Source organism: Chrysemys picta, chromosome 5 (genome assembly GCF_011386835.1).
Source record: "Chrysemys picta bellii isolate R12L10 chromosome 5, ASM1138683v2, whole genome shotgun sequence".
Classification (NCBI taxonomy): domain Eukaryota; kingdom Metazoa; phylum Chordata; order Testudines; family Emydidae; genus Chrysemys; species Chrysemys picta.
In genome coordinates, this window is record NC_088795.1 from 59,568,665 (window position 1) to 59,595,743 (window position 27,079).

General features: G+C 38.0%; 1 protein-coding gene across 8 annotated transcripts in view; it reads right to left on the minus strand.

Annotated features, from left to right (window-relative positions):
* Window positions 1–27,079, minus strand: part of LRBA (LPS responsive beige-like anchor protein) — a 551,104-nt gene that overhangs the window by 472,196 nt on the left and 51,829 nt on the right. For all 8 annotated transcript variants that reach the window (XM_065597797.1, XM_065597794.1, XM_065597798.1 and 5 more), the window contains exons 3-10: window positions 10,919–11,150; window positions 10,657–10,757; window positions 8,450–8,545; window positions 5,371–5,492; window positions 5,091–5,217; window positions 3,125–3,244; window positions 1,891–2,037; window positions 301–498 (exon numbers count right to left, since the gene is read on the minus strand). In XM_065597797.1, the coding sequence (XP_065453869.1) occupies window positions 301–498; window positions 1,891–2,037; window positions 3,125–3,244; window positions 5,091–5,217; window positions 5,371–5,492; window positions 8,450–8,545; window positions 10,657–10,757; window positions 10,919–11,150 (1,143 nt within the window). The remainder of the gene's footprint in view (window positions 1–300; window positions 499–1,890; window positions 2,038–3,124; window positions 3,245–5,090; window positions 5,218–5,370; window positions 5,493–8,449; window positions 8,546–10,656; window positions 10,758–10,918; window positions 11,151–27,079) is intronic.

A 27,079-nucleotide genomic window follows, 5' to 3' on the forward strand; every position in this document is an offset into this window, starting at 1 on the left:
TTGGAAATCCCTCCCTCTTGGGGTGCCTGACCAGAAGTGATAGGAAAGGGGAGCCCGGCAGTAGTAGTGGGGAGAAGTCAGGAGGCTTGATGACAAAGGGAGGAGAGTTACTTTAAAGAGCTGGGAACAATTCTCCACACCTCCAACTAAAAGGTTGAGGAAGGAGAGCAGTGCAGTTCTGATAACTTCTCCCGATTAGTCTATTATGTGGAGCCCTCTTACCTGGTGCTAAAAATCCTGGTTACAGGCAAGTACAAGCCGTTTTTCTCCTTAGAAAGTCTACTAAAAGTGCCAAAATACCTGAAGCATGAGAGCATGTGGTGAATGAACAAAGATAGAAGGGTTATCCTTGGGGGATGATTCTAGACAGAGCTGTGCATCAGTAGCCCTTGGATTGTACGTGAAAGCAATAGCACTGGACAATTTGCCATCATACAGTAACAGTTTGTGATGCTCAGCAAGGAAGAGATCACTTTCTGTCTTGAATTTAAACGTTCCCTAGAAAGATGGAAGAAAAAAAATTAAGGTGACTTGCACTGAAAATACAATAGGAAACAAAATTATTATAACAGCATTACTCCTCTACTCCAGCAATGCATCAGAACAGTCCCACTACAACACTGTTCGCTCAGGACAATTTTTGCACAGTTAGTATTATATAGCATTTTTGTATCCTAAGGCAGTGACATTGTGGAAGCTAAGAAAAACATAAGAAAATATAGTGCCTATTACTCAGTGTTCACTTAGAAGCTCTTTGGGCAGAGGTAAAGACAAAAAAATGTGTTGGTACAGCATGTAGGGGCCACAATCCCCAATTGAGGCCCATCAGGGTTAGCACAATACAAACAGTAAATAATAGCATAACAGAACTAAACCTCAGTGCTCAACACTTTTAATGTATTAAATTAGGTATCAAGATACTTTTCTGGCATGAAGAAAGTAAATTTGGTAGCAAGCCTCAATGAAAAAAAAATGATCTAGCCACAGTTAATAGTTAGTGCTCTATCCACTTAGACAGCATGTCCCTCCCCATCACCCAAAAATCCAAAGCAGAACTCCTGAGAAGAGAACAAGAGAGTAAAGACAGCAAACAGAGTTTATTATTTGCATTAGCCTTGTTTTAATACCAACTTGGTATTAAATGTGTGTCAAATTAGGTGGGGGGAGAGGGGTTGTGTTTTGATTAATACATGTACAATCTCTTTCATTTCATGGAGTGGGACTGGAGTTTTATAGAACAGAAGAGACGGAAAACAAAACACCAGCAAACAAGTCTACTGCTGAGCTGCAACTCCCACTCTGACAGTGAACTTATATAAAAAATGGTTTTTAATTATATTATCAAATACTCTCTTCTCATGCAGATGGGCCTGTAGCATTTTTATAAATCAGTTATGCAAGGGAGGTTATGCATCATGACAAAAATAAGAAACATTAAATATATAGAAAAATGGAAAAAGTCACAGGGTCACATTACTGAGCAAACTATTTTTTGTAATAAAAGTATGCAAAACTGTTTAAAACCATTTAAAAACCCAGGTGACTAGAGAGAGTTATATTTATAAAAGTTCATGCTCAGTAGCAGCTGGATGGGGTTACAAAGCCCAAAAAAACCCTCAACTGTCACATTTTCCTCAAGAAAATCATATCCATGACAAACATATAGCTTTATCTATATGTTCATTTCTCTCCTTATTACACTTTTATAAAATTGAATAGATTAATTTAAATTTTGTGACATTAGATACTTTATTTCTAAAAGCCTATGTAAATAAAAAATAGGCTGGTAAGAACATTGTATAAATCATCATCATCGACATCCTAAAATACTCTAGAAATTGACTTATTAGAATTAATCTTTTGGGTACTATTGACTCAATTCCAAAATACCTTGTATCCCAGGCCAAGCTGATAAATGGCAAAAATCTGAGCAGCATTGAGAGCGTCACTAAAAAGGTAAACAGCTGTCATCTGCCCACAAAACACTCGATTAGCATCTGCTGTTTCTGAAGAACCCAGGAAACATTTATCAAACGTCTGAAAAGAACAACACAGGATACAGTTGTACACAATAAAAGACAAGAAGGATTCAATGTGAAGCACACAAGTATTAATCATGTGGATTATGTATTTGTTATTCTTCAGAAAAGCAATAAATTTATTTTACACCCAAAACAACCTTTCAATATTATAATTGATCAAGGTGAAAAAAATATTTTTGGACAGGCAAAAAGCAAAAATTTCCCTCTCCCAACTCAAATCAATTATCATAGTCAAGGCAAGTAAACTGGGTGTCCAAGCTGGTAAAGCTTTCATTCTAATTTTGAAAGGCTGCATTAATAAATAAAGTAAATGTTTTCAAAACCTGCAGTTTAAAAAAAAAATTGTTTTATAATCAAACCAACAATTATTTTTCATTTTATTTAGCTGTCAATGTCTAGAATTTGTAAAATACATAATATACAATATTAATTAAAAATAAACCACGTTCTCTGCAATTTTTACTCTACTCAAATACTGATAGGACATATCTGCAAATATATACACGGTGAGAGAGTTAAGAAGCTAAGTTCTAGAACTGTCAAACATACATCATCAAAAAGTCAGATATTTCTGTAGTATTAGGGTAACATTAATTGTATTGGTGTCTCAATACCATGTTGGAGATCAGTATTATCAGACTGTCTTCCACATATTAGGAGTGCAGAAAGTGAAACTGCAGGAGAGGAAAATAAGTTTTTGAAGAGACATGATAGTGTTCATCTATAGGGCCCAATCCTGCACACAGTTAAGCATACACATAACTTTACTCCAGTGACTAGTCAATGGACTGTTCATTTAAGTAATATAATGGATGTGCTTAGGTGTTTGCAGAACTGGGCCCATAACTTTTACTGACCATCTAGCACACTGACTACATTTGCATTCTCTTAGTTGAAATGCAATGTGTGTCACCAGGTACAGTTTTTTTAAATTATTTATTCAAAATTCTGTTGGAAAACCTACTACTTTTTTCCTCTCAAGCCAGGTTATCAAAACCTAAAAATATAATCAAGTGCAAAAAAAATTTCAGCCATTCCAAGTATGAAATTAAGTAACATAAAATTAAATAAAAGCTACTTACATCACTGGTATTGACAAACCACGTTATCTCTCCATACGATGCTAGTTCCCCATTCACATAGCACCGAAGTTCACTATTCTTCCAGCGGTTATAGATATGCACTATAGTAACCATATACCACTGAATAATAAGAGAATAATTATTGATACTTTAATCCTGTGTAAGTATGTTTTAAAAGTTACTCAAAATAGCTGGTCCAAGAAGATCAAAACTATTGATATGAGTTATGAAAAGGCAGAAAACGTTTTGAAGATTACTTAGGGATTTCTTTAAATTAAATTAACGTGGAAGAAATGCAAAGTTCATTGATGGCCTAGCCTAATTCACTGTACCCAAACAGTGTGTTCAGTCACCCTGTGTACTGACAAATAGGTGTATAATCTTAAAGGAGATGCATGGTCACAGTACACAACTTTTTCCTGACAACACTAAGGGCTCTATTTATGCCAAAATAACTGACAAAAGAAATATTGTATCTTGCTTTGAGAAAGCAAACATATTTTCAAGTCTACTAAATATTCAAGGAAGCCTTGAACAATGCCATTTAAATCAAGTCACGACATGTTGCTAAATATGATTATTCAATAATGTGGAATAACTCATCGTAGTTGAGAAGAACACACTTCTGGATACACAGAATAATTACAAAGTAGGATTCATTTAGTGTATTCTCTCTCACATGAGTCTGTATTCTTGAAACTGCTTGAGAAAAACGTTAAGCCTTTGACTATATCAGGACAAGGTGTGTGTTTCATAACCATGTTAGCCAACACATGTTAATACATATATTTTTAAACAAACAACACTATCTGTCTATCGCCAGTGCTAAGTGGTGTTTAAAAACATACTAGTTGGTTGTGATCACACTAGGTAGAATAGTTATAAACAGTTATTCCTGGGGGTCATCCCAGGTAATGAGTGAGGAAGAGTAACCTGTGGTTTTTGTCAAAGTTGATGTATTGACTGCTTTGAGTCCTGTCTGTCCTCATCTACACACTCTTTTCTCCTGGGAAGTCCCCAGTAGATTCTTCAACACTCCATCAGCCCAGGAATTATCAGGAAAGATGTAAAATGTATAATAATGATAATACCTAGCTCTAATATAGCACTTCTGTCAATAGCTTTCAAAGCGCTTTACAAAAGAGGTAAGCATCATCATCATCATCATCATCTCCATTTCACAGATGAAGAAACTGAGACAGAGGGGAAGTGACTTGCCTAAGATCACCCAGCTGGCCATAATAAATACATTTTAGTACACCTATAAGTTCGTATTTTGCTAATTTTTAAAGGGTTAAAAACAATACCATTGTGGTGTATATTACTTAGTTTAATCATATCAGGAGTTAGCCCTAACAAGTGAAGTCTTCTATTTATTCACTAAACAGGATGTGAATTCCATAAGCCGTAACAGTGAAAGTTCTCCTACACTTTCCCAGTAATTTCCCAGATCCTGATATCTATTCAATCTTTACCATTTCTGCTGCACAACACCAACTGATGTGGACACACTTGTCCAGCAAGAAACAGACAAACACCATCAACTCATTTCACAGAATTAAGCCAACAGCCAGTAGAGATCTAACTTTCAGTCACTATTCACCTAGGCCACATGTGTGATTTACTCTTTAGTAAATTGCATTTTTTTCTTTTACACGTGGGAATGTATTAAATCACAATCTTAAAAAATGGCGTGTTACTATGTACATTTGTTTAAGTTTTACTTGTAAAAGTTGGTATTATTTACTTCTCTAAATAATGCCAACTGATACTATTGGTAATATTTTTGCAAACAATATTTTTCTGGGTCCATATGAAGTTAGTGATTAGCAAACAAAACAGAACACTCCCCTGACCTTACTAGGACACTGGTCTAAATAAAAATAACTACAATTAATGGCTAATTACACACATGTACCGTGGTAATTTGTGGCACTTATTTGAAGAATTTACTTGCTTAACCCACCTTCTGTGGCTTGAAATCAAATTTCACACAGTGCTGGAATCCTTTTCCCTTTGACTTTATTGATGTCACAATCAAACAGCCTCCAACAAAGTGAGCAGAATAACCAAGTCCTTTGTTTGTTCGAAAACTACAAAAAAGTTTTTTAAAGAAATGAAACTAAATTTGCACGTAAACAAAAAAGTTATTAGGTTATTGGTTTTTTCAATGTAAGTAGAGACCATTGAAAAATTAATATAAATGGGAAAAAAACATTAGAAATCTAGGTTTTCATAATACATACCAATATAAGTAAGGCTTATCCTTATCCACATTGATATTATTTACAGGATCCATTCTTAACCAAGTGTGAAAGGTAAATCCATTCTGGTAGGGCCACTTGGCTATAGGAGGTAAGGCAATAGCCTAAAGGAAGTAATATAGATATTTAATATAGAAAGATTTAACAAAATCATTTATGAATTAAGACAGGACATGGTGCAAGTTACAGTCTTCTAATGTCTTACTGCAATAATAAAATGGCCCAAGATTGGTTTGTTTGGGGTTTTTGTTTTTTGTTTTTTTTTTAATATAAAGAATCTTTAGATTCTAAAGTTTCATGACAAAAATATTTATACCGCAATAAAAATAACTTATAATGAAACTAAACTTTTTTGGAGAAATATTTGGTCCAAAATTGCCTTAAGCTCATCTTGTTCTGTTGTGTACTAACAGAAAAGTGAAATTTACAGACTCATGATCACTTCAATGCTGGCACATCAGATTGAATCCCAAAGAGGAGGAAAGTAACTGACTGTGGAAAGAAGTTAGGCATAAAAATGGAAGTTTCTAGATTTTGCCTGAAACCGTCTTATCTGCAGAAAATGCATGCCTATCTTAGTTCTGCAGAAAAATAGACATGAGAATGTGAGACTTATAACCCTGTTTTCAAAAGAAGACATTACACAATCCTTCCAGCCAAAAAATTTTCCCCATATAAACACAGTACCTATATTAACTAGAAAGTCTGTAAATTGCTAACTATATGCTCAACAATTTTTATAGTATTCAATTCTTTGTTTTGAACAGTTTTTAAGCATTACCATTCACCTTTTACATTGCAAGTCTGTGAAGCAAAATGGTGAATTTCAACTCAGATTTCCATAACCCTCTGATCAAAGATGCTGTCCAGATGATCAATACCAATGAACAAAAACATCAAAGAACATAAGTGTTGCCAGACTCTTCATTATGCTCCCCAACTCTGTGTAGCTATCCCTGTCCAAACACAATGCTATAAATCCTTCTGTAAAGCTGTAATTCACTAATAAGTCTATATGTCTGAGACTGACTCAACTTTTTTGGGCTGATATCACTACAATTGGTTTAACTCACAGAGCTTTTTAGGATGGCTTGTGCTAATTATCTAAAATATTAAGATTCCTATAATATTAAGTTTCTCATTGTCTTGAGGCACTTAAATACTATATACCGTATAAGAATCTAATAAAACAATGTACAAGTAACAAAAATAATGTTAATACACCCATTATAATTATTATTCTATAGAGAAGGTTTCAGAAATATTACTATTTTTATCTTTATGTAAATGAAAATTTAAGGTACTGAAAAATAAATTTATTTTGGGCTTAAGTATGTTATGTTTAATTTCAAGACAGAAGGTGGTTTGTGTGTGATCTTGAGTGCGGAGAATATATATGGAAAGAGATTGTGAGATGATTGTGTGATGATGACTCTCTTTTGAGTTATGTGTGAGGTTGTGAAAACATACGTTTTACTCTTAACAACTAAAAGATTTGACAACTCAAATTTATGAGACAAAATTTTGATGAATTTGGTCCTTAGTGAGGACAACTGCATGACATTTTTGAACATATTTGGTTTAAAAATAAAAATTGTTTTTAGTGTACAAATTATTTACCATCAATGAATGCCACAAAATTTATACTGAATTCAAGTATTTACTGTGCCATAGTTAGGACCCTACCAAATTCACAGTCCATTTTGGTCAATTTCACAGTCATAGGATTTTAAAAATCGTAAATTTCATGATTTCAACTATTTAAATCTGAAATTTCACTGTGTAAGGGGCCTGACCAAAAAAAGCAGTTGGGGGAGGGGAGGGGGGGTCACAAGGTTATTATAAGGCAGGTTGCAGTACTGCTAACCCTTCTTCTGTGCTGCTGCTGATGGCGGCGCTACCTTCAGAGGTGGGCAGCTGGAGAGCAGCGGCTGCTGGCCGGGATAACCGGCTCTGAAGGCAGAGCCGCCACCAGCTGCAGTGCAGACGTAAGGATGGCATGGTACGGTATGGTATTGCCACGCTTACGTCTGCGCTGCTGCCTGCAGAGCTGGGCCCTCAGTCAGCAGCCGCCGCACTCTGGCCAGTCAGCTCTGAAGGCAGAGCAGAGGAAGGGTGGCAATACTGCAACCCCACTAAAATAACCTTACAGCCCCCCTGCAACTCCCTTTTGTATCAGGACCGTCAATTTGAGAAACTCTGGTCTCCCCCCATGAAATCTGTATAGCTTAGGGTAAAAACACACAAAAGACTAGATTTCACAGGGGGAAACCAGATTTCACGGTCCTTGATGCATTTTTCATGGCTGCGAATTTGGTAGGGCCCTAGCCATAGTGTTAGCTTTATCCCTGTGTTTCTCAGCAATATTTTGGTAGTATTTCTTATGTGTAATAGAAACTGCAGTAAAACAGTGCAGTAAATGCTGATTTTTTCCCATATGGACAGGGTATAAATGAGTCAGCTCATAGAGATAGCATGTGCTGTTATATTCACATGTATGATGTCTGATCATTTGAGGGGCGGAAGTCTCTGGGGAGGTTCTGTGTCTCTTGCCATAAAAAGGAACAGACAGCAGAATTGAGCCAACTTTCAATTTGGTGCATTCTGGGGCTTCCTCAGGAGTGCCTCTCAAATGTGTATAATATTTGGGGATTCCGTTGTATGCTGCACATTAGGGCAGACACCACTAAGGAATATTGAGAGAAGAAATAAAGGCAGACAAAGATTCTGCTTGCAACAAATAAGAGTGAGTTAACTGAACCAATCTCACAAAATGGGCTATGGGCTATTAAGATATGGGCTATTACTTGTACCCGTTCTTTCTTTAGCTAAGATGGTTTGTCCTTCCATAAAGGTAGTGCATATTTAATAGTAACATATTTCAGTTAATCTTAATGTAGTTACCACCCTGGAAAAATAGTTCTCTCTAGGAACAATGTCAGACTAGTGAATATAACCGTATAAATGAAACAAAAGAGCCAAATGAGAATAGGAAAGAAAAGAGCCAGTAGTAAGAGGAGGATAACAAATAAAGGTATAGAAAATGTATATAACCACTTACTGCAGCACTTTTTCCTGGAAAGTTGAAGAAGGCATCAGGACCATATTTATGAGGCATGTGTTTTAACACAGACAATAATTTTCCAGCATGTGGTGGCTATTAAAAGAAATTATCACAAATATCAAACATTTGTATTTTATTCTGATACATATTATAATGCATTTTGACACAATTCTTATCCTTCCACAGACAAACACTATGCCACCACATTACTCAGGAGAGTAATAGTCAAGGAAGTGTGTCAACTCAAAATTCATCTTAGACACCAACAGCCCAGTTCTGCTTCAGCTAACTTTTCCTACTGAATTCAGTGGCAGTAATCTCAAAATAAAACTTGAGAGCTTACATCAATTTAATATACACCTCTACTTCGATATAACGCTGTCCTCGGGAGCCAAAAAAATTCTTACCACCTTATAGGTGAAACCACGTTATATCGAACTTGCTCTGATCCGCCGGAGTGTGCAGTCCCGCCCCCCTCTCCCCCCAGAGCACTGCTTTAACACGTTATATCCAAATTCGTGTTATAACGGGGTAGAGGTGTATCAAGTGTTATAGTTATGGTTGCAGGCCAACAGTTTTAAGACTGTTTTTTCACTTGCCTATAACTTTCCAGAGGTGTGAAACTTTTAATGACTGGTCTTTCTCTGAGGTGAGAAGTAAAGAAATTCCTTTAAACTCCCTCAGAGTTACAGGGAGTGTGGGGGAAGAGGGGGAGAATGAAAATCATGTTTTTCTTGTTTTCAGAAGAAACTTCAAACTGTTTGAGCCTAGGAAACAAAAAATAATAAACTTAAAACTTCATATGAAGCCAATCACTGAAGACTAATCACTGTGCCATCTTAAAAAGGTATTTCAAAAATAAATGCTCAAAGCAAATCAAAATGATTCACACATGTGCAGAAAATAATGGGGGGAATGGAGATCACAGTTTAAGTTGACTGTCTGCAGCACTGTGGCACAGCACAAAAAGTTGGATAACTACTGCTGCAGATAGTTAAGTTTAAGATTTAGGCAGCTGTACTATTTCCTAGCAATGCAGCTATGTTTTTCTCCTCTTTTCTCCTCTGTTTTTGTTCTTTAAGAAGAAAATTAAATGCAAACAAGAGAGTCAGGAAATAAAAACATTAACACTGCAAAGAGAACCTTAACTCACTCACACTGAACATATGCAATATTTTTAACTACATTCGTCTTAAATCTAAACCTTGATACACAATATTTTCTATGTGAGCAATTTGGAGTTTTGTTTAAAAAGTAAAGTTTTAGTTGAGCATTAGCATAGGTTTTTATATTTAATAGGTATTTGTTTTTACACAGCAAGAAACCAGATCTGAGAAGCCTTTTCTCTATATTGAGCAGGTTATTTTAGGGGCCACCAAAGCAGGATTACAAATATGTTTTCAAAGAGCTTGGAACAATTCTTAAAGCAATTGCTACTTCCATCAAAGTAGCAATTCTGATGTTTAGATTCCACCTGGAGGAGAAAGTACATTTGATAGCATCAGTATCCTATGAGAAAAACAAGTTCACTTTAGGGAGGGAGGTTATCAGGGGTGTTCGGTTCTCCTATTCCACTCCAGGTGTAAACAGTAAAAAATTTATACTAGGACTTTTCACTTGGAGTTCGCTTTGGAATCAAGCGGCAAGTGATATTACAAGACTGCCTTAAATTCAGATCTTTCTACACATACCTACTTTGCTAACCGAATCAGTTTCTGCAATATTTACCCGAAAGAAAAAACGAAGTGAGAATAGACACTCTTTGGGTTGTGTATGTGGGAGGTAGTTTTTAAATCTACCTTTTTTAAATGTCTACATATTTTTTTTAATCCTCTGCTTTTTTGTTTTCCCTTCATTTCATGTAACTTAGTTATAAAAAGAAAAGCAGGTACCTACTCCCATAAAATTATTTGCAGGTATATAAAGAAGACAAGTGCGACCTTTTTGTCAGGGGGAAACTGGAGACACTAAGTATCAATATTTCTAGAGCGATCAAACGTAAATCTAATTGGTAACTTACACTTCTACACCATATATTTTATTACTAATATGCAAAAAGACATCTATTGATAATACTACTCGGGGGATCCCTACATCTTTGATAGCTTTCACATTTGGTTATTAAAAATGTTTGCAAATAGCCCTTTTTGTTTGGAAAGATTAGGAGACAGTATAACCAACATTAAGACAACAAAGTTGTTTACCCATTTTCCTTTTTCTCCTTGGAGTTTGCTGAAGAACAATTTTAGCTCCCGGACCGTCAAATTATAGCTAGCCAGCACTCCCAACATATCAACTAAGAGATCTGAAGGAAAAAATATTAAAATGATATACAGGCAGCTCTGTACATAATGACCAAATGCGTATTCTTTTATTTTGTCAATAAAAGTGCTGTGTTAAGGTTTTATATAAAGACAATCATATTTAGCTCAAATAAATGTATTCTGTTGCCATCTAAAGTCATACCTGCAATCATATTGTCAGCTTTATCAATTCTCTGTAGCACTTGTTCAACAAGCCCCACTTCTGTGCAGACTTGTAGATTCCGTATACTCTTCTTCAGGATTGCTGTAAACATGCTCCATACCTCAGCCTGGCAAGTGATGTCACATTTATCCAGCAAGTCTACCATGCAGATGATACTCTCTCCTTCTTGGATAATAAAGTTCATTTCCAGATCAAAATGTCCCCCAACAAGCTTTAAGGAAAAAAAGGCAAAGCATTAGTAACAATCATTTCCATATATCATTTTACATTTAGGACTTGCTGTGCAAGTTCCCAAGGCTGTGTGTTGAAACATTTACAGAGGTTGTGGGGCTGGATTTGGATTAGATTAGGGAAGAGGGATTGGATGGTGGCAGACCGTGAGTCCAATTGCTACTTCTGTTATGGATTCACTGTGTAGCTTTGATGAAGTCACTTGACCTTTCTGTGTTTCTGTTTGCCCATCTGTAAAAGCACTTCCCAGATAGGTAATAGAACAGCTGCTGCAAAGAGCTGACCTACCTCACCAAAAAATGTTGCTCTTTACAAACATTAAGCTGCACTTCAGGTATATTAGATGCAAAGTGGATTGAAGTACAGTATCAACTGCAATTTTACTTTGTAAGCAAAGGTTCTATGAGGTTTGGGGGGGTTATTTGTTCATTTTCAAATTATAGCACAAAACAGTTGTATCTGAATGAATGTTAATGATCATTTTAAAAGTGAAGAAACAGCAGCACTGCTTGGAGCCAAACACTAATGATTATGACTCCTCCTACAGATTTGCTAATGCACTTAAATCTAGAAAAGCAACTCTTCAGAACTTTTTGTTATGGACCTTTCTTGAGCAGAAACTGGTGCGCTTGCCACATTAGGGGGTTTCTGATGTGCACAAGGGAACAGCTACAAAGAAATCAAAACTCATCTTCACTTGTGACCTGAACTAGAATTAGAATGCAATTCTCTTGAGGCTAATGTACTAACCTACCAGTCTCACCAGGCCCTCATATTTCTAGACTTTTCTAGCAAGTTAGATTAATATGACTACAGTACTGTGACATCTTAGATATAAATTCAAGTTTGTGTTACATTTTTCCTTCCATTTATAGAAAGACTTTCTAAAAAACAAAACTAAATTTTTGGTGAATTCCGTTTCTTTAGATCTTTCAAGTATTTAGGTGGATGTCACAAAGCACTTTTCCCCTTCTTTCCTCCTCCCCTCATCTGCCTTCCTAAGAAAATAATGTCATGATTTCAATTTGAGGGACACATGAGAAAATCAAATATCTTGATACGTTTGTGGAAGGGTAGTGAGTAAATCTGAAGAGTTAGATGTGGATATTTTCAAAACTAACTAAACATGTGAATTATATTATTTGGACAGGTTTGATCAGTTACTTAGAATGACAGCTTAACAGGATCCAATTAGAAATTCAGTTGATTTCCTTCTTAAAGTTATACTGTGACAGAAGTCATCCCCCCAAAATACTTATTCTCTCTTGCCTTCCCATAAGCCCCTACAGCTCCATTCACTTGGTCAAGTTCTGAGGTCAAGTATGTCTAACAGAACAGAATTGTTGCCCTTAAACATGCTAAGTCAAACACTCAAATCACTGTAGAATATCCAAAAGGTCCTAAATTTTGTTTCCAGGTTGGAAGGAGCACCCTTCAAGATTCTGAACATAAAGCAGTGATGTCAAATTCCATAAGAAATTGAGAAAGCTAGCAAAGGTGATTGAGGTTGTATAAAGAAAAGGAGAGTTTCTGAATGACCATTTTAAAAAGTTATTTATATTTCCCTTCCATTTTCACTTTTCCTGAATTGCAATAATTTAAGTAATTAAAGAAACATCTAACAGAGTATTATCTAGTAAATTCACAGGACTGGAAGTCAGAAGATCTGAATTCTATTCCCAGCTTTGCCACCAACTTGATCTCATCTTTATCAAGTCACTCAGTTTCCCCCTTCAGCAAAATGAAGTTCACGTCTATCTTAATTCATTCGTGGTTGCCAAGTGCTTGAGATCCTTGGGTGGAATGGGATAAAGTAGTAACATCACAAAACACACTTTAAAAAAAAAAAAAAAAACACTCCGAGAAAAAAGCCTGAAGACAATTGGATCAAAAACAAGGAAGCCACTCTCAAATTACTATTTTACACTGAATGCAAGCATATCACCCACCCTAATAGATTGATTGCAGCCTTCCTCAAAAGGACAGTCTCCCAAATGAAACTTTACTTTTACTTTTTGGTTTCTTAGTCATACTTTGTGCAAATACAGTGGCTATACGTTTGCTGTCAGCTAAGAGTCACACCATAGTTTTTAATTTAATTATATATTTAGTTTAACTAACCAGTCAGGAGCTATCACATCAGAACTGTACAGGTCAACATTTAGTTGCAAATAAGATGACCCCACCTTCACCCTATCACTTCTACTATCAACTCTTCATTTTTGGCTACACACACCATTAACAGTAATCACCCATCCAGGAAGCTATCAAATTAATTTTCCAATCTAACCAGTAAAAACAAATATTTCAGCAGGTATTACATTAAAAGTATATATCTAGTGCAGTCACTAGATTTTAAACATTTCTCCTTTAAGTGTTTTAAGTAATATCTTTTGACAAAAAAATTGACAGGAAAAGCAGTATACACAATGTGGACTATATTTGATATACTCTATGCATGCATACCGATTAGATACACATAAGCACACACACTCTACAGTATGTCATATTAACCCTTTCTAATGGTGATTTGGAACTGATCAACCTTCAAAACACAAATTTGTTTCCAACGACAGGGATCATAATCCAGGCCCATGCACTGGCTAGTTATTATCTGAGCTGCAGTAATGGCTGTGCACAGCAAAATGTAATCTTCCCAAATGTCACAGTAAGTTATGAATATCTGAGCAGCTTAATGCACCTTACTAGCCATGAAGTGTGAGAATGTAATCTTATTACTTTTTTATGGTTGTATTTTTTTGAATAATGTAGCCTTTGAACTGATGTATAGTCTTTCCCTGCACTTTAGCATGATTTGGTCTCCTGTGTCATACAGTACATTTTTCAAAACTCTCCAATTCAACGTATTTTAAGTCTTAGACTGAACTTCATAAACATTCTTTATAGCAACCCACAGGGTGGCATAACATTTTCTTTCTATAGGGTGTAGTATAATGTGTAAGCATACAGCAATGATTTTAAAGCATAGTGTTCTAAGTATTCTAATACATCTTCACAAATTTTACATTATGTCTTTAACATCTGCCAGTTATATTTACTTTCAGAAAAGAAAGTCATAACATCAATAGCTGGAGCTCTTCAGTAAGCACAAGGAATTTCTGCATTTGATACTTTGAGACTAGGAGGAATGTATGCACTCTTCAATTCCAAGCCAACACAAACAGTCAAGCCTTAAATGTGTTTCTCTCTTTCCTAACCTTTCTAGAAATCAGCAGATTAGGAGTGAACTGTGCACGTTAAGGTTTCCCTGTGTTAGCAAAACCTAGAGATGAGGAGACAATAAAACAAATTTAAAGATGGGAATGAAATGACTGCTAGGAATTTTCCGTCTGACTTCAGATGGAAGGAGGATTCACAAGATATAGGAAGAGCTGCTGGGGCTTGTTTATTTGGTGAAGCTACTGCCCCTAGATACAGAAATTTTCAGATTTAACACATAATTAGGAGGTTGCTCTGAATATAAAGTAGCTACCAAACTCTGCCCTACTGGAAGATCAAGATTTAAGGATCTGGAATTATAATTACAGGGCAGCTGTATATGCCACTAATGAAAACATTTAAGAAATTTCAGGTAAATAGGGAACTCCTTTCCATGCATGGTGTAGCAAAAGTAACTAAATTAAGTCTGAGACCACAATTAACTTTTGTTTAGGAACAGTCCAAATCCACAGCACTGAGAAAGCCACTGAAGTATACTAATTTAACTATTTTTTTCCATCTTCTCCTCTGAAAGTTTAAAATGAGAGATAGACATGGAAACTGAAAGAGGAAAGTAACTTTTTTTCCTCTTTTTCTGTTGCTTTCCTGTCAAGCTCCTGTCATTTACCTAGCAAACAACATAGGTTTGTAAACTTAGGGCAGGGTATAGCAAGAGTGGCATCTCCCACTCATTTCACACCCACGTTTACCAAGCTACTTTTGTATGGCCCAATTAATTTTACTATTATTGACAGTGTGATCAGAAGTGCTGAATTAGAAAAATAAGGTAATGTAGAAACCTTTATAGAGGTTAAGAAAAGTGAACCCCACATTTAAATTTCCTCTGCTGCTACATGGGGATGTCTCTCACATTGGAGTCTTGGTAATATAAGGGTTTTGGGACATGCACTGATGGGAGAGAGGGTTTGAGTTTCCTACTGACGCTCCCCATTGTGATGGTCAATATGGCACTACATTTAATTTTTGAACACAGTATGGATCACTGCACAGATAATTTTATATTCTGAATTCAAAGCTATGATTTCCCTCTTTGCGATAGCCTTAAGCATATGCCTACAACACAATTTAAGGTGTAACGGAAGTGCAGGTATGCCTACCCATGCCTGCTTTAATCTAGCCTGCATAGGTAACAGCAGCTGTCCAGATGCAGCAGCACAGGCTTCAGCATTGGCCAGCCACCCAAGTACCTGCCTACCAGAGACCCAGGCTATATATTTGAGTTATTAGCCCCTTTTGGGGGTCTGTGCTGCCATCTTCTCTGCTACACGAGCTAGACCAATCTAACATAGGTATGCCTACTGCGCTACAATTATACCTTACATTGCAATGTAGGTGTACTGTCAGAGACAATAGAGGAGAGTCACATCTTACGCGGGGGTTAGGTTCTAAAGTCAGCACGTAAGGCGAAAATCGTGTATAGTCAAACGCTCGAGTGGAATGGCGGATGGGATCGTCAAAAGGAAGAGGAAAGTTTTGCTTCTAAGGCCTGGCCTACACTACAGGGTTAGGTCGAATTTAGCCATGTTAGGTCGATTTAAAAATGAATGCGTCCACACAACCAACCCCATTCCGTCGAGCTAAAGGGCTTTTAAAATCAACTTCTGTACTCCTCCCCAGCAAGGGGAGTAGCGCTAAAATCGACTTTGCTGGGTCAAATTTGAGTTAGTGCTGATGCAAATCAACAGTATTGGCCTCCGGGAGCTATCCCAGAGTGCTCCAGTGTGACCGCTCTGGACAGCACTTTGAACTCCGATGCACTAGTCAGGTACCCAGGAAAAGCCCTGGGAACTTTTTAATTTCATTTCCTGTTTGGTCAGCATGGCGAGCTCAGCAGCACAGGTGACCATGCAGTCCCCCCAGAATCATAGAGCGTAGAATGTTTCTACGCTCCCCCTATCGTCTCCGTCCCTGAGGTTAAATATAATAATATAATAATTATTAGGATATCGTAGATTAGAAAGCGAAAAAAAACGCACTTGCGATGACATGTTTTCCGAGCTCATGCAGTCCTCCCGCACTGATAGGGCACAGCTTAATGCATGGAGGCATTCAGTGGCAGAGGCCAGGAAAGAATTAAGTGAGCGCAAAGAGCGGAGGCAGGACGTGATGCTGAGGCTAATGGGGGAGCAAACGGACATGATGAAGCGTCTGTTGGAGCTGCAGGAAAGCCAACAAGAGCACAGACCCCCGCTGCATCCACTGTATAACCGCCTACCCTTCTCCCCATGTTGCATAGCCTCCTCACCTAGATGCCCAAGAATACGGGGCTCTGGTCACTCCACTACAGAGGATGGCCCAAGAAACAGAAGGCTGTCATTCAAACAGTTTGATTTTTACTGTGGCTACAATAAGCAATGTGGCCTTGTCCTTCCCTCCTTCCCCACCCCACCCAGGCTGCCTTGTCAGTTATTTCTTTTTTTTAATTAATAATTAAAGAATGCATGGTTTCAAAACAATAGTTACTTTATTTCGAAGGGGAGAGGGTGGTTGACTTACAGGGAATTAAAATCAACAAAGGAGGCGGGTTTGCATCAAGGAGAAACACACACAACGGTCACACTGAAGCTTGGCCAATCATGAAACTGCTTTTCAAAACTCTCTGATGCGAGCGCGCCTTGTTGTGCTCTTCTAATCGCCCTGGTGTCTGGCACGAAACGATTGTCTGCCGTTGCTTTTCACGGATGGAGGGGCGACTGACGACACGTATCCAAAACCACCAGCGACAATGTTTTTGCTCCATCAGGCATTGGGAGCTTAACCCAGAATTACAATGGGTGGCGGAGACTGCGGGATAGCTACCACTCAGAGCACCGCTCCGTAAGTCGATGCTTGCCACAGTAGTGAGGACGCACTCCGCCGACTCAATGCGCTTAGTGTGGACATATGCAATTGACTGTATAAAATCAATTTCTAAAAATCAACTTCTATAAAATCGACCTAATTTTGTAATGTAGACATACCCTAAGAAACAAGATTCTTTAGGATTTCAGATCAATAAGAATGTTTAAGTGTATAAGCCAATACTCATTTTTGTGGTTTACGACCAGTTTTTCCTCAAATTACATGCTAAGACTTGAGTTTGTGGTTTTAGGTTTCCACTACAGAAGCTGAAAGCACACATCTGTGTCCTGTCTACATGGGCAAAAAAGATGATTCTTTCCTGTCTTGTTAGTCTGTGGTACAACACAGCCAACTCAAACCACTTAATGGTGTTTACCTGTCTACATATTATTGAAGGTGCTTCAATTGAGTTAAGCTAGCTCAACTGACAATTTAACAATTTTAAAAAAGCATCCTTTTTGCCCATGTAAAAACAGGACCCTAGAGATAAGAATCCTCCTTAAACTGGTGATATGACCTATACCAAGAGAAGAGAATTAAGAAGCAACATCCTACCCCTGTTGATTCCACCTCTCTATCCAGGTATCAGTTGTGCTGATCAGGTCAGTTTGTGTTTTAGCAGTGCTTGCACGATTTTTACATGTTGCACATTTTAAAATAGTCAACTACCATGTTTTAAAGCAAAGAGGAACTGATTCTACAGCAAGCTAAAAACAGCTTAAAATTGTTTTGGTTTTACATTGACTTATTTTAATATCTGGCTTAGTACTTGGATCCACATTTACTTATGTATTTATAAAGCACAAAGAATGCTCTTCTAGAAAGGGACAATTGAGGCCTTTTATCATTGGTCACAACTCCCATTGAATTTAAATGGTTCCCAAGGCTAAATCTGACCCAATGAAAAAAAAATGTTTTTAAATTAAAGGAACTATACATGTTTTCGTGTTATCAGTTTGCTATTTTAACAGCATCATTTTACAAGTTTTATTAGTTCAAAGCGCAAGATTATAGCAAAGCCCTTATGAAAAAAAGCACATGAACAAACTAACACAGTTCAAACTCAAAATACTAAATCATTCCACATCTGATGATGAATTTAGCATTTGTGAAAGGTGCCAGCTTGACAGCATGGAAAATGAAGATTTCTGTTTCAGTTCTGGCAATCATTTAATTCAAAGTTAAAAAATATAAGTCTATTGTAGACAAACCCTGTGGGGTAAAAGTATGACCACGGATGCCTCCCAGGTATTAGGAGAGTTTAGTCCCTTCTCCCATAATATTTTGGGCCACAACAACGAGCAAAAATTGCCCAGAATGCACTGTACTTGACAGCAATGTCAGGAGCCATCATACATATCTAGGTACTATACACAAAAATCAACAACTCCAGTGGGCATGCACAGCACAACTGCCTGTCAGATTACACAGGTGCAGCACTGACATCTTAGAGTCACTCCAGCATTCAACTAGGATGATTCCATCAATTGATTTTATGCAGACTGATCTCTCCAACATAGACAAAGCCTTTTTCCTCATTCAATTATTTTCCTCTGTCATGACTGCACTGCTGTCATCCTCACACCTGAAACTAGGAAAATGAATGAAACTACCAATTGTTTTCTCATAAACCAAACAACTTCTGGTCACTTCTAACTTAGACTGCACTCAGAAACAGTGACCCATGAATAGACATGCTATCCTAGTTTTAAAAAGTTGTGTAACGTTTTGTTGTAAGTCTAAATCTAGATAAAATGTATGCCCTTTTTCCCCCAAAACCTTTTCCAGTTTCTGCATTAATAGCCTTAAATATGGCCTTTATTTTAAAAATGAATTTATTTCAGCACATTTTAATCTGAGACACCGTTTAAATATATACAAGTAAGATATGACTCCAAGTTATGGTCTAATAATATGCAGATTTGTGCCTCCATACAGGAGATGAAATTTCGTAAATCCATTACATCAGATTCATATATGTGCATTGAAAGCCACTAAATCATTTAAACCATGATACAGAGAACCTTTTTAAATTTGCATTTATCTACAGTAAATACTGCCATGTTCTTTAATAGCTTGCTAGTGCAATCTTGGAAAACTAGTGATTTATGGTTGTGACATATTTTAAAAATCAGAAATCCGTCATTGTATGACAGCCAGTAGAAAGTCAGTTCAAGTTACATTACTCTGAATTTAAACTCACTAGGATGTGAAAAGCACTATGCCATGTTACTATTTCAGTTACCCCGCTATTTACCTCCCTACTTTACAGAATTCTTTATCTGTAATATTTCTAAGTTTTACAAATATTTTCATTTCAATTTTTAATATTCTTATGAATAGATTATTTCAGGGTCTAGGCACCTTGATGTTTTATTAAAACCACTTAATCCCACAAAGACAAATCCAGAAACAAACTCACCAGCTAACAAACATAAACAGCCATATCCTTAGAACAGAAGATTGAAGCGTGGTCTGCCCTTAAAAGTTAGGCTGACATAGCTATGTTGGTCAGGAGTCTCAAAAATCCACACCCCTGTCCAATGCAGCTATGTTGACAGAAGAATGCTTCCAGCTATATAGCTACCTTCGTTCAAGGACATAGTTTCCTACACCAGTAGTTCTCAAATATTTTTTTTCATGGACCACTTGAAAATTGCTGAGGGTCTCGGCGAACCACTTAATGATCTTCCCAAATGTTGTTTGTACTATTTGCTAACTATTGTAAAGTGCTTTGGATAAAAGCGTTATATAAAACACAAACTTAATAAACTTTTTTTGTTCTACAAATAAAAGCACACAACTCATCTTTTAATATCAGTAGTCTTACCTTTCTAATGCAATGAATGTGCCCTCTCTCCCCCGCCACAACAGCCCCTGAGCTGGGGCTGGGAAGGAGGGGGGTCTCTCCCTGGCAGCCACAGCCCTGGAGGTGGGGAAAGTCGCCTCTTTCTCTGGCCACCGCAGTCCTGCACATGCCAAACTCCCCATCACCCTCTCTTCTCACCCCACTGCCTCCTCCCACCTACCCCTTATTCCCCCCCCAGACCACCACCTCACCTTACATGTGCGTCTTGTCCAGGCACCTAAATAGTGGAACCACTCCTGCGCAGTTCCACTAATTAGGTGGGTGGCCCTTCATTCTCTCGTGTGCGACTGCCCAGGTGCACACCTTAGAGTGAATGACCTGTGGACCACCTGAATGAAGCTCACAGACCATTGGTGGTCCATGGACCACAGTTTGAGAACCTCTGTCCTACAGCAATGGAAAACCCCTTCAGTTAGCGCAGGCGGCATCTGTAATATGAGGGGGTTATGCCAGCATAGCTATGGAAACATCGCTATAACGGTACAGTCTCCGTAGCGTAGATATTCCTTGAATGCCTCAGTCAGTGCCCAGCCATGGGTGGTTGGTGAGCCCTGGTCAGCTGCTAAGTTGCGATCGGGAGATGAGTAGCAGGGTCAGGAGCAAGCCAGGTCAAAATGCTGGAAAGTCAGGGTCAGGTACCAAGTTGTAGGCAGCAGGCAATAGCAGCACTGGAGTCGAGACAGATCAGGATACCAGGAAGTCAAGGTTTGGTGCCAGGTTACAGACAGCAATTGAATAGTGAAGTCAAGGACAAACCAGGGTCAGAAGCCAGAGATTATGGTCCACCACAAACAGGGTCTGGAGCAGAAGCAGGCAGGCAGGCGGTCTGTGTTGTTGCTCAGTTGGCTTCTCATGATGGCTTCCTGATTTAAGTATCAGTACTGGTCGATCAGTGAGCCATGAGGGTCCGCCATGCAGGCCCTACTGGGCACTACCTCCTGCTGAGTTTAGCCTCATAGGGCTCTCCTGTGGGAGCCAAACCTAAGCCTCCAGTGGCGATGCAAAGATGCAGCAGCCCAGAATCCCCATGATCCCAGGTTCTAGCTTTGCAGGTTCTTAAACTCAGTGCCCCATGTACCAATTCTCAGAAGACTGCCTCTCCTTCCCCCTTGGTTTTTCACCCCACAATACAGCTAAAAGGATGCATTTTGCAACATGCTACAAAAATAAGTGCACAATCTGCAGTTTCTTTGGTTTCCCCAAACAGAGTGTAGCCCCACTCTGGCATGCATTGCACTAACCTAGGGGTTGGCAATCTGCGGCTCTTTGGCTGCCCCCTTGCGGCCAGCCGTTTTTTGAGTGGCTGCGAGGTGGGGGCTCTGGCTGGGAGACTGTTACCACAGGTGACTCCCGGCCAGCAGCACAGCAGGGGTCAGCAGGCTGCCTGCCTCCCCTAGCCCCACACCGCTCCCGGAAGCGACTGGCTGCTGGCACATCTCTGCGCACCCATTGGGGGGAGGGGAGCAGCGGGTCTTCGTGCACTGCCAGCACCCACAAGCGCCACCCCAGCAGGAGCCACCTCCTCCCCACTAGAGATTCGGAGTCTGATACAACGCCAGGGTGAGGGTCTCATAAGCACATAATCCACTGCAGCACAGGTGTAGTTATTATGTTGTCGCGGGTACGCAATGCTCGTGGCACCCTGTGATTCAGAAGGGCAGAGACCACTCAGTCTCCAGCACACATGTTGTACAGTGACATCGCATTACTGTGACCCCCTGCCAGGATACTGGCCTTATTCATAGCCTTACTTGAAGGACTGTTGCATCATTACAGGCCCTGTAGCAAATGCATTTTAACAAACCCAAATCTGAATGCATGTATTTGCAGGAGAGATGGGTCCAAACTTATTTGTAGGTCAGTAACATCAATAGGCCCCAACTGAGATCAGGTCCCCATTGTGCTAGGTACTGTAAAAACGCAAGTGGGGTGCGTACATTGCAATCAGAAGCATGACTGCAGCTCTGTTAGCTTTAATCTACCTACCCTGGCTAAAGATATCAGTGAAGATGCAGCGTCATGGACCCAGCTACCTACCCAGGCTGTGGGCAGTCTGGTACAGTCCTTGCTGAAGCACCTAGATTCTAATCGCATTAAAAGTATTGATGAGTAGTAATAACTTTAATATGTTCAATTATTATTAGTTGATAAATTCTAACTCTACAAGTAGCTTTGCGTGTGATGTGGCTCTAGAAATATTTTGGTCAAAGACAAAAATTAAAAAAATGGCTCTTCTTTGAAAGGTTGCCGACCCCTGCACTAACCTAATATTCAGGTGACTAAATCCCTCTAGGGAGCACAGATAGGATCAGACAGCACGTGTTTAAAGGTGTTAACCCTAACTATAGTAGGTGCCAGCACATTTTTAAATATCACTTAATATACATTAGCTAACTTTAAAATTAAAAATCACACCTGTTTTCTAGTCTACCCTACCAGTTCTGCTGAACAATAAGCAGCGATAAGTTAACATAAGGTGAGTTAGCACCAACTTTTGCATGTTTGGTTTTTTTCCAAGTGGCCCATCTTTATGCTATCAGAATGTGTGCATACAAACGAACAAAATGAATGAATATTAGAGCTGGAGACTATTTAGTTAGAGAAGCACAAAGTAATATGAGGAAGACAGAAATTTTTTTTTTTTTAAAAGGACAGATTTAAAAAGTTTAAAAAAATTTTTTTTAATCTTTCCTCTGCAAAACTTAGTAAATATTTTTCTAAGAATTGTCTTATGAAGATATGCCCTTAGAACTAAAATTCTTCTAGCTATGGAGTAGCTATAATTGATTCCATAATTTTTATACATACAAACACTGACAACATTGTAACTAATATTGAATTATATGTATGCACACTTCTGTCCATATGGATAGATGTACTCATACACAGCATGTTAATATGTCACATTTGGTTGTGAATTCCAATTTTAGGCTAAGATAACTCATAAAATGTTTTTATTTAAGGTAAACATATTCCTACAAGTCTCTCAGTGCATCTTGCCTCTATGTCTGTCTTCTAGATCGTAAGCTCTTTGGGACTTAGTATTATGGATTTCTGTGTATTGTACAGCACCAATTACATTATCCACGCTTAAAAAATAAATACGTAACAAATTTTAACTGTAAAGCAGCTGCTCTTGTAATACATTGCTAATGAGAATTTCAGTAATCCATTTCTCCACTGTGACTCCCTGTCCTTCATTTTGATCTCAAAACAGTGAAATCTTAATTTTACTTAAGCTTAAAAAGTTAGATCTTGAAATAAGATGTTGCCACTGGTTTCTTTTGATGAGTTGCCAGATGTTTTTATCTCTGTTCTTCATGATCCTACACCCCTCTCTGTAAAGCCAAAACAGCACTGACTATAGACTAGTTCAGGTAGATGTAATTTAGATTTTCCCAAGCAGCTCTACCAATCCAGTTATAATTCCAGTACTGAGTCTCTCAACGAGGGAGGGACATTTCTCAGTTGTGCCACATTGCGTGGTAGTTACACAATGTGTAATATGCACTGATGGGGATTAAAAGGAAACCAAACTCACTTATAAACTGATCAGGATATAAAACCAGGTCTCAGAATACAAAAATCCCTGAATCACATAATGTACATCATGAAAAAGGCAATTTTACTCTATTCTTGTGCCACCAACAGACAAGAGAGCTATTCTTCAGTCTGCGCCCTTATGTCCAACTAAAATCTTTCTATCAGATTCTTTAAAATCAGGAAACCAACAACTGTTTGACAAGAGGGGTTTGAAATAAAAGTCTGACATAAGCAAACAATTAGCTAGCAAAATGTTCATTTTCTGTATCCGTAATTGCCACTAAAATAGACTTCTGGGCTTCTAACAGAAGTACTATGAATAACAAGACAGCAGAGATCAGGTTAATTAACTGATCTGAACAGACTGCAGATCTCCGCAGCCAAAAGCAGCATCTGCTGAGGCTTGACCATTTTTTGAAGCTTTATGCAACTTAATCAGCAGGTTTAATTCCAAAACTCAGACACAAACCCAGATAATCCTGGAAATAACGTGGTTCCCAATATTGCAAGCCATTTTATTTTAGTTATTTATATTTGCAAAGAAAAAACTTGTTCTGGAATGACAACCAGCACTAGAATTTAGAAGAATGTTTTAACATTACTCTCTTGCTTTCTCACTCGAATCAAAATGAAACATAATCCCCTGAATCAAGCTACAATAGATATCCTGAAGAAGGCTGCAGCCAAACATAAAATGGTAATATGCAAGGTGGTGTTTTCTTAGAATATGCTTTTCTTCTGAAAAGTGAGATTAACAGACGACAATAAATCTTTTTCCTCATCCACGCTTTCACTGAAATATCTGGCCCTAAAAAAACCTGCTAGAATTGAACACTAAGAAAGTATCATCTTAAAAGGGAGAGGATAATGCCACCAAAACAAAATGAAGAAAGGACAATCTCCTTAGTAATAAATTTAGACTGATGTCATTCTTTGCTTTAGATAGGAAGTTCTTTTTTAAATTTTGTGCAGAAGTTGCATGCCTACAAATTGTCTTTCATCTCTCTCGGCGTTCAGGCAACTTTACATTTAATCCATCCTGGTGAAATTCTACACTTTTATTTACTGATAGCACAAGGAATGTCAATTTCAAAGAAGAAAAATCACTCCATCTTATATCATCTATTACAAGCAAGACATCAGGACTCAAAGTGTAGCTGCATTGTGAAAAATAACTAAAAATGACAGTGGGTTTTGATATTTATCATATCAATGTATCAACTCAGAGCAAATATGCTTAGTTTACAAGTAAAGCAATGTTTCACTCAACTGCCCATCCCAAAAATTCAACCTGGGATCTAACAGTCAAGCCAGGTTCTTTCCTTCTGGGATAGCACCACCAGCAATAAAATTTTCCAAGCCAAATTCGGAACTGAGTGCATCATCATCTTTGCAAACCCCTAACGCTTTCAAATTAGGGTCTTGGCAACATCATTATCTTCAACTGGTTTCCACATGGGTAACTGCTTGCTTACAAGGGGAACAGACTGAGTAAGATGCCATTGATGCTAGCCTCAGTAGAACAACATTTTAAGGGAAGAGTTGAAGAAAAATCTGGAATTACCAACACTCAAATGAGGCATGACGAAGTGGTCTAATGCGGAGAATGACACAAATAGTGTCATTATTAGATCATTGCATATAGTGGAGTATCTTGAGGTTCATAAATATTCGTTTCTAAAGAAAAACAGTATGAAAAACTTTTATTTTAGACCTGGTTACCGGTGTAGCTGTTTTGGTTAGATGTGTGATTTGTTTTTACTGAAACCATTATATTGGTACAATTAGTGTGGTTATACCAGTGTAGCACATTACCTTTCCCATACAGAAAGAAGCCATACTAATATCAACACTGTTATACCAATATATTTACATCCACACTACGGTGATTAAAGCAATTTTTGCATGTAGACAAGGCCTTACTTGATTTATTTTTATTTTACCAATTAAGATCCAAAAATCTAGGTGCATTGTATTTTGCAAATTTCTGTAAAAGGCATGTACAAAAAGAGCTGAATTAATGACCGATTTTTCAGTTCATTGGCAGCATAAAAAATTTTGATTTGGTTGAACAATCCAAAGTTTGTGAAAAATTTAAGCGTATTAAAAAAAAATCTGTTTAAGGTATTTGTAAAGAGCTAGCTTCATAGAACAGGAGGAGGGATGGTTGTGGCAGCAGCACCACCTCCCTTATAGCCATTAGCCCAGTGCTTACGGCATACACCTGGGACATAAGAGACCCAGCTTCCATTTCCCCCACTACCTGATTTAAACACAAGATTTAAACTTGGGTCTCCCTCATTGCAGGAAAGAATCTTAATCCACTGGACTATGGAATATTCTGGTGTGGGTCTCAATCTCTGTTGAAGCTATTGCATTGTGTATAAATATTTTACTAGTCATTGGAGCAGGAACTGGAACTTGTATGAACCACATCTCACTCTCTGTGGCCAAATTATTCATTGTCATTCATACTCAGATTCCAAGGCCAGAAGGGACCATTGTGCTCGTCTACTCTGACCATCTGTGCAACACGTCGTAGAACTTCCCCAAAATAATTCCTAGAGTAGATTTAAAAAAGGGGAAAAAAAATCAATGTAAACAGAAGAGACTGATACCCACAGCAGAATATCCCAGTCTAGTGAATAGGGCACTCTCCTGCAACGCAGGAGACTCAAGTTCAAATCCCATCTCCAAATAGGAGATGGCAGAGGGGGAATTGAACCAGGTCTCCCACATTCCAGTGCTCTAACCACTCAGCTAAAGATTACAAGTAGGGTGGCAGTGACACCACCCTTCCTCCCTCTCCCCATTTTGTGAATGGTGCCTAAATTGCAGAAAAACATTTTGGTTGAAACTATTTGGTGAATTTGCATCAAATTTGCAAATAGTTTTGGGTCAACTTTGCACATTTAGAGCGAGGTAAGGGATTGACTCTATGTACACAGATTTGCAGAGAGACAATAGGGTTGAGGTCTGTCATTTCTCACTTCTATATAGTATTTATTTATTTATTTGTTTATTGAAAAACAATTTTGCTGTTTACAAGCCTGTTATCTCTGGAGACAAATCCGGAGTTGGAGAACTGCAAAACTAAGCATTTCTTATGGTATCTTCTAGACTGAGCACCGAGTCCCATTGGATAGATAGAAAGATTAACCTAAATAATCTATACAGAAGCCCCTGGAACCACATAAGATTGGGTCCCTAATCCATGAACTATTGGAACTCATTTACAAAACTTTTCTTAAACATTTTAAAAGCATTTTATCAAAAAAATCTGATTTAAATAAAAACATCTGGCTTTTTTAATTTTTTTTAAAAAGCCATTGATTTTTATCCACCCTGCAGAGAACAACTATCAGGCTGAGTCCATGGACATTTGTGAGCAGAACAAAACAACATGATCAGTACCA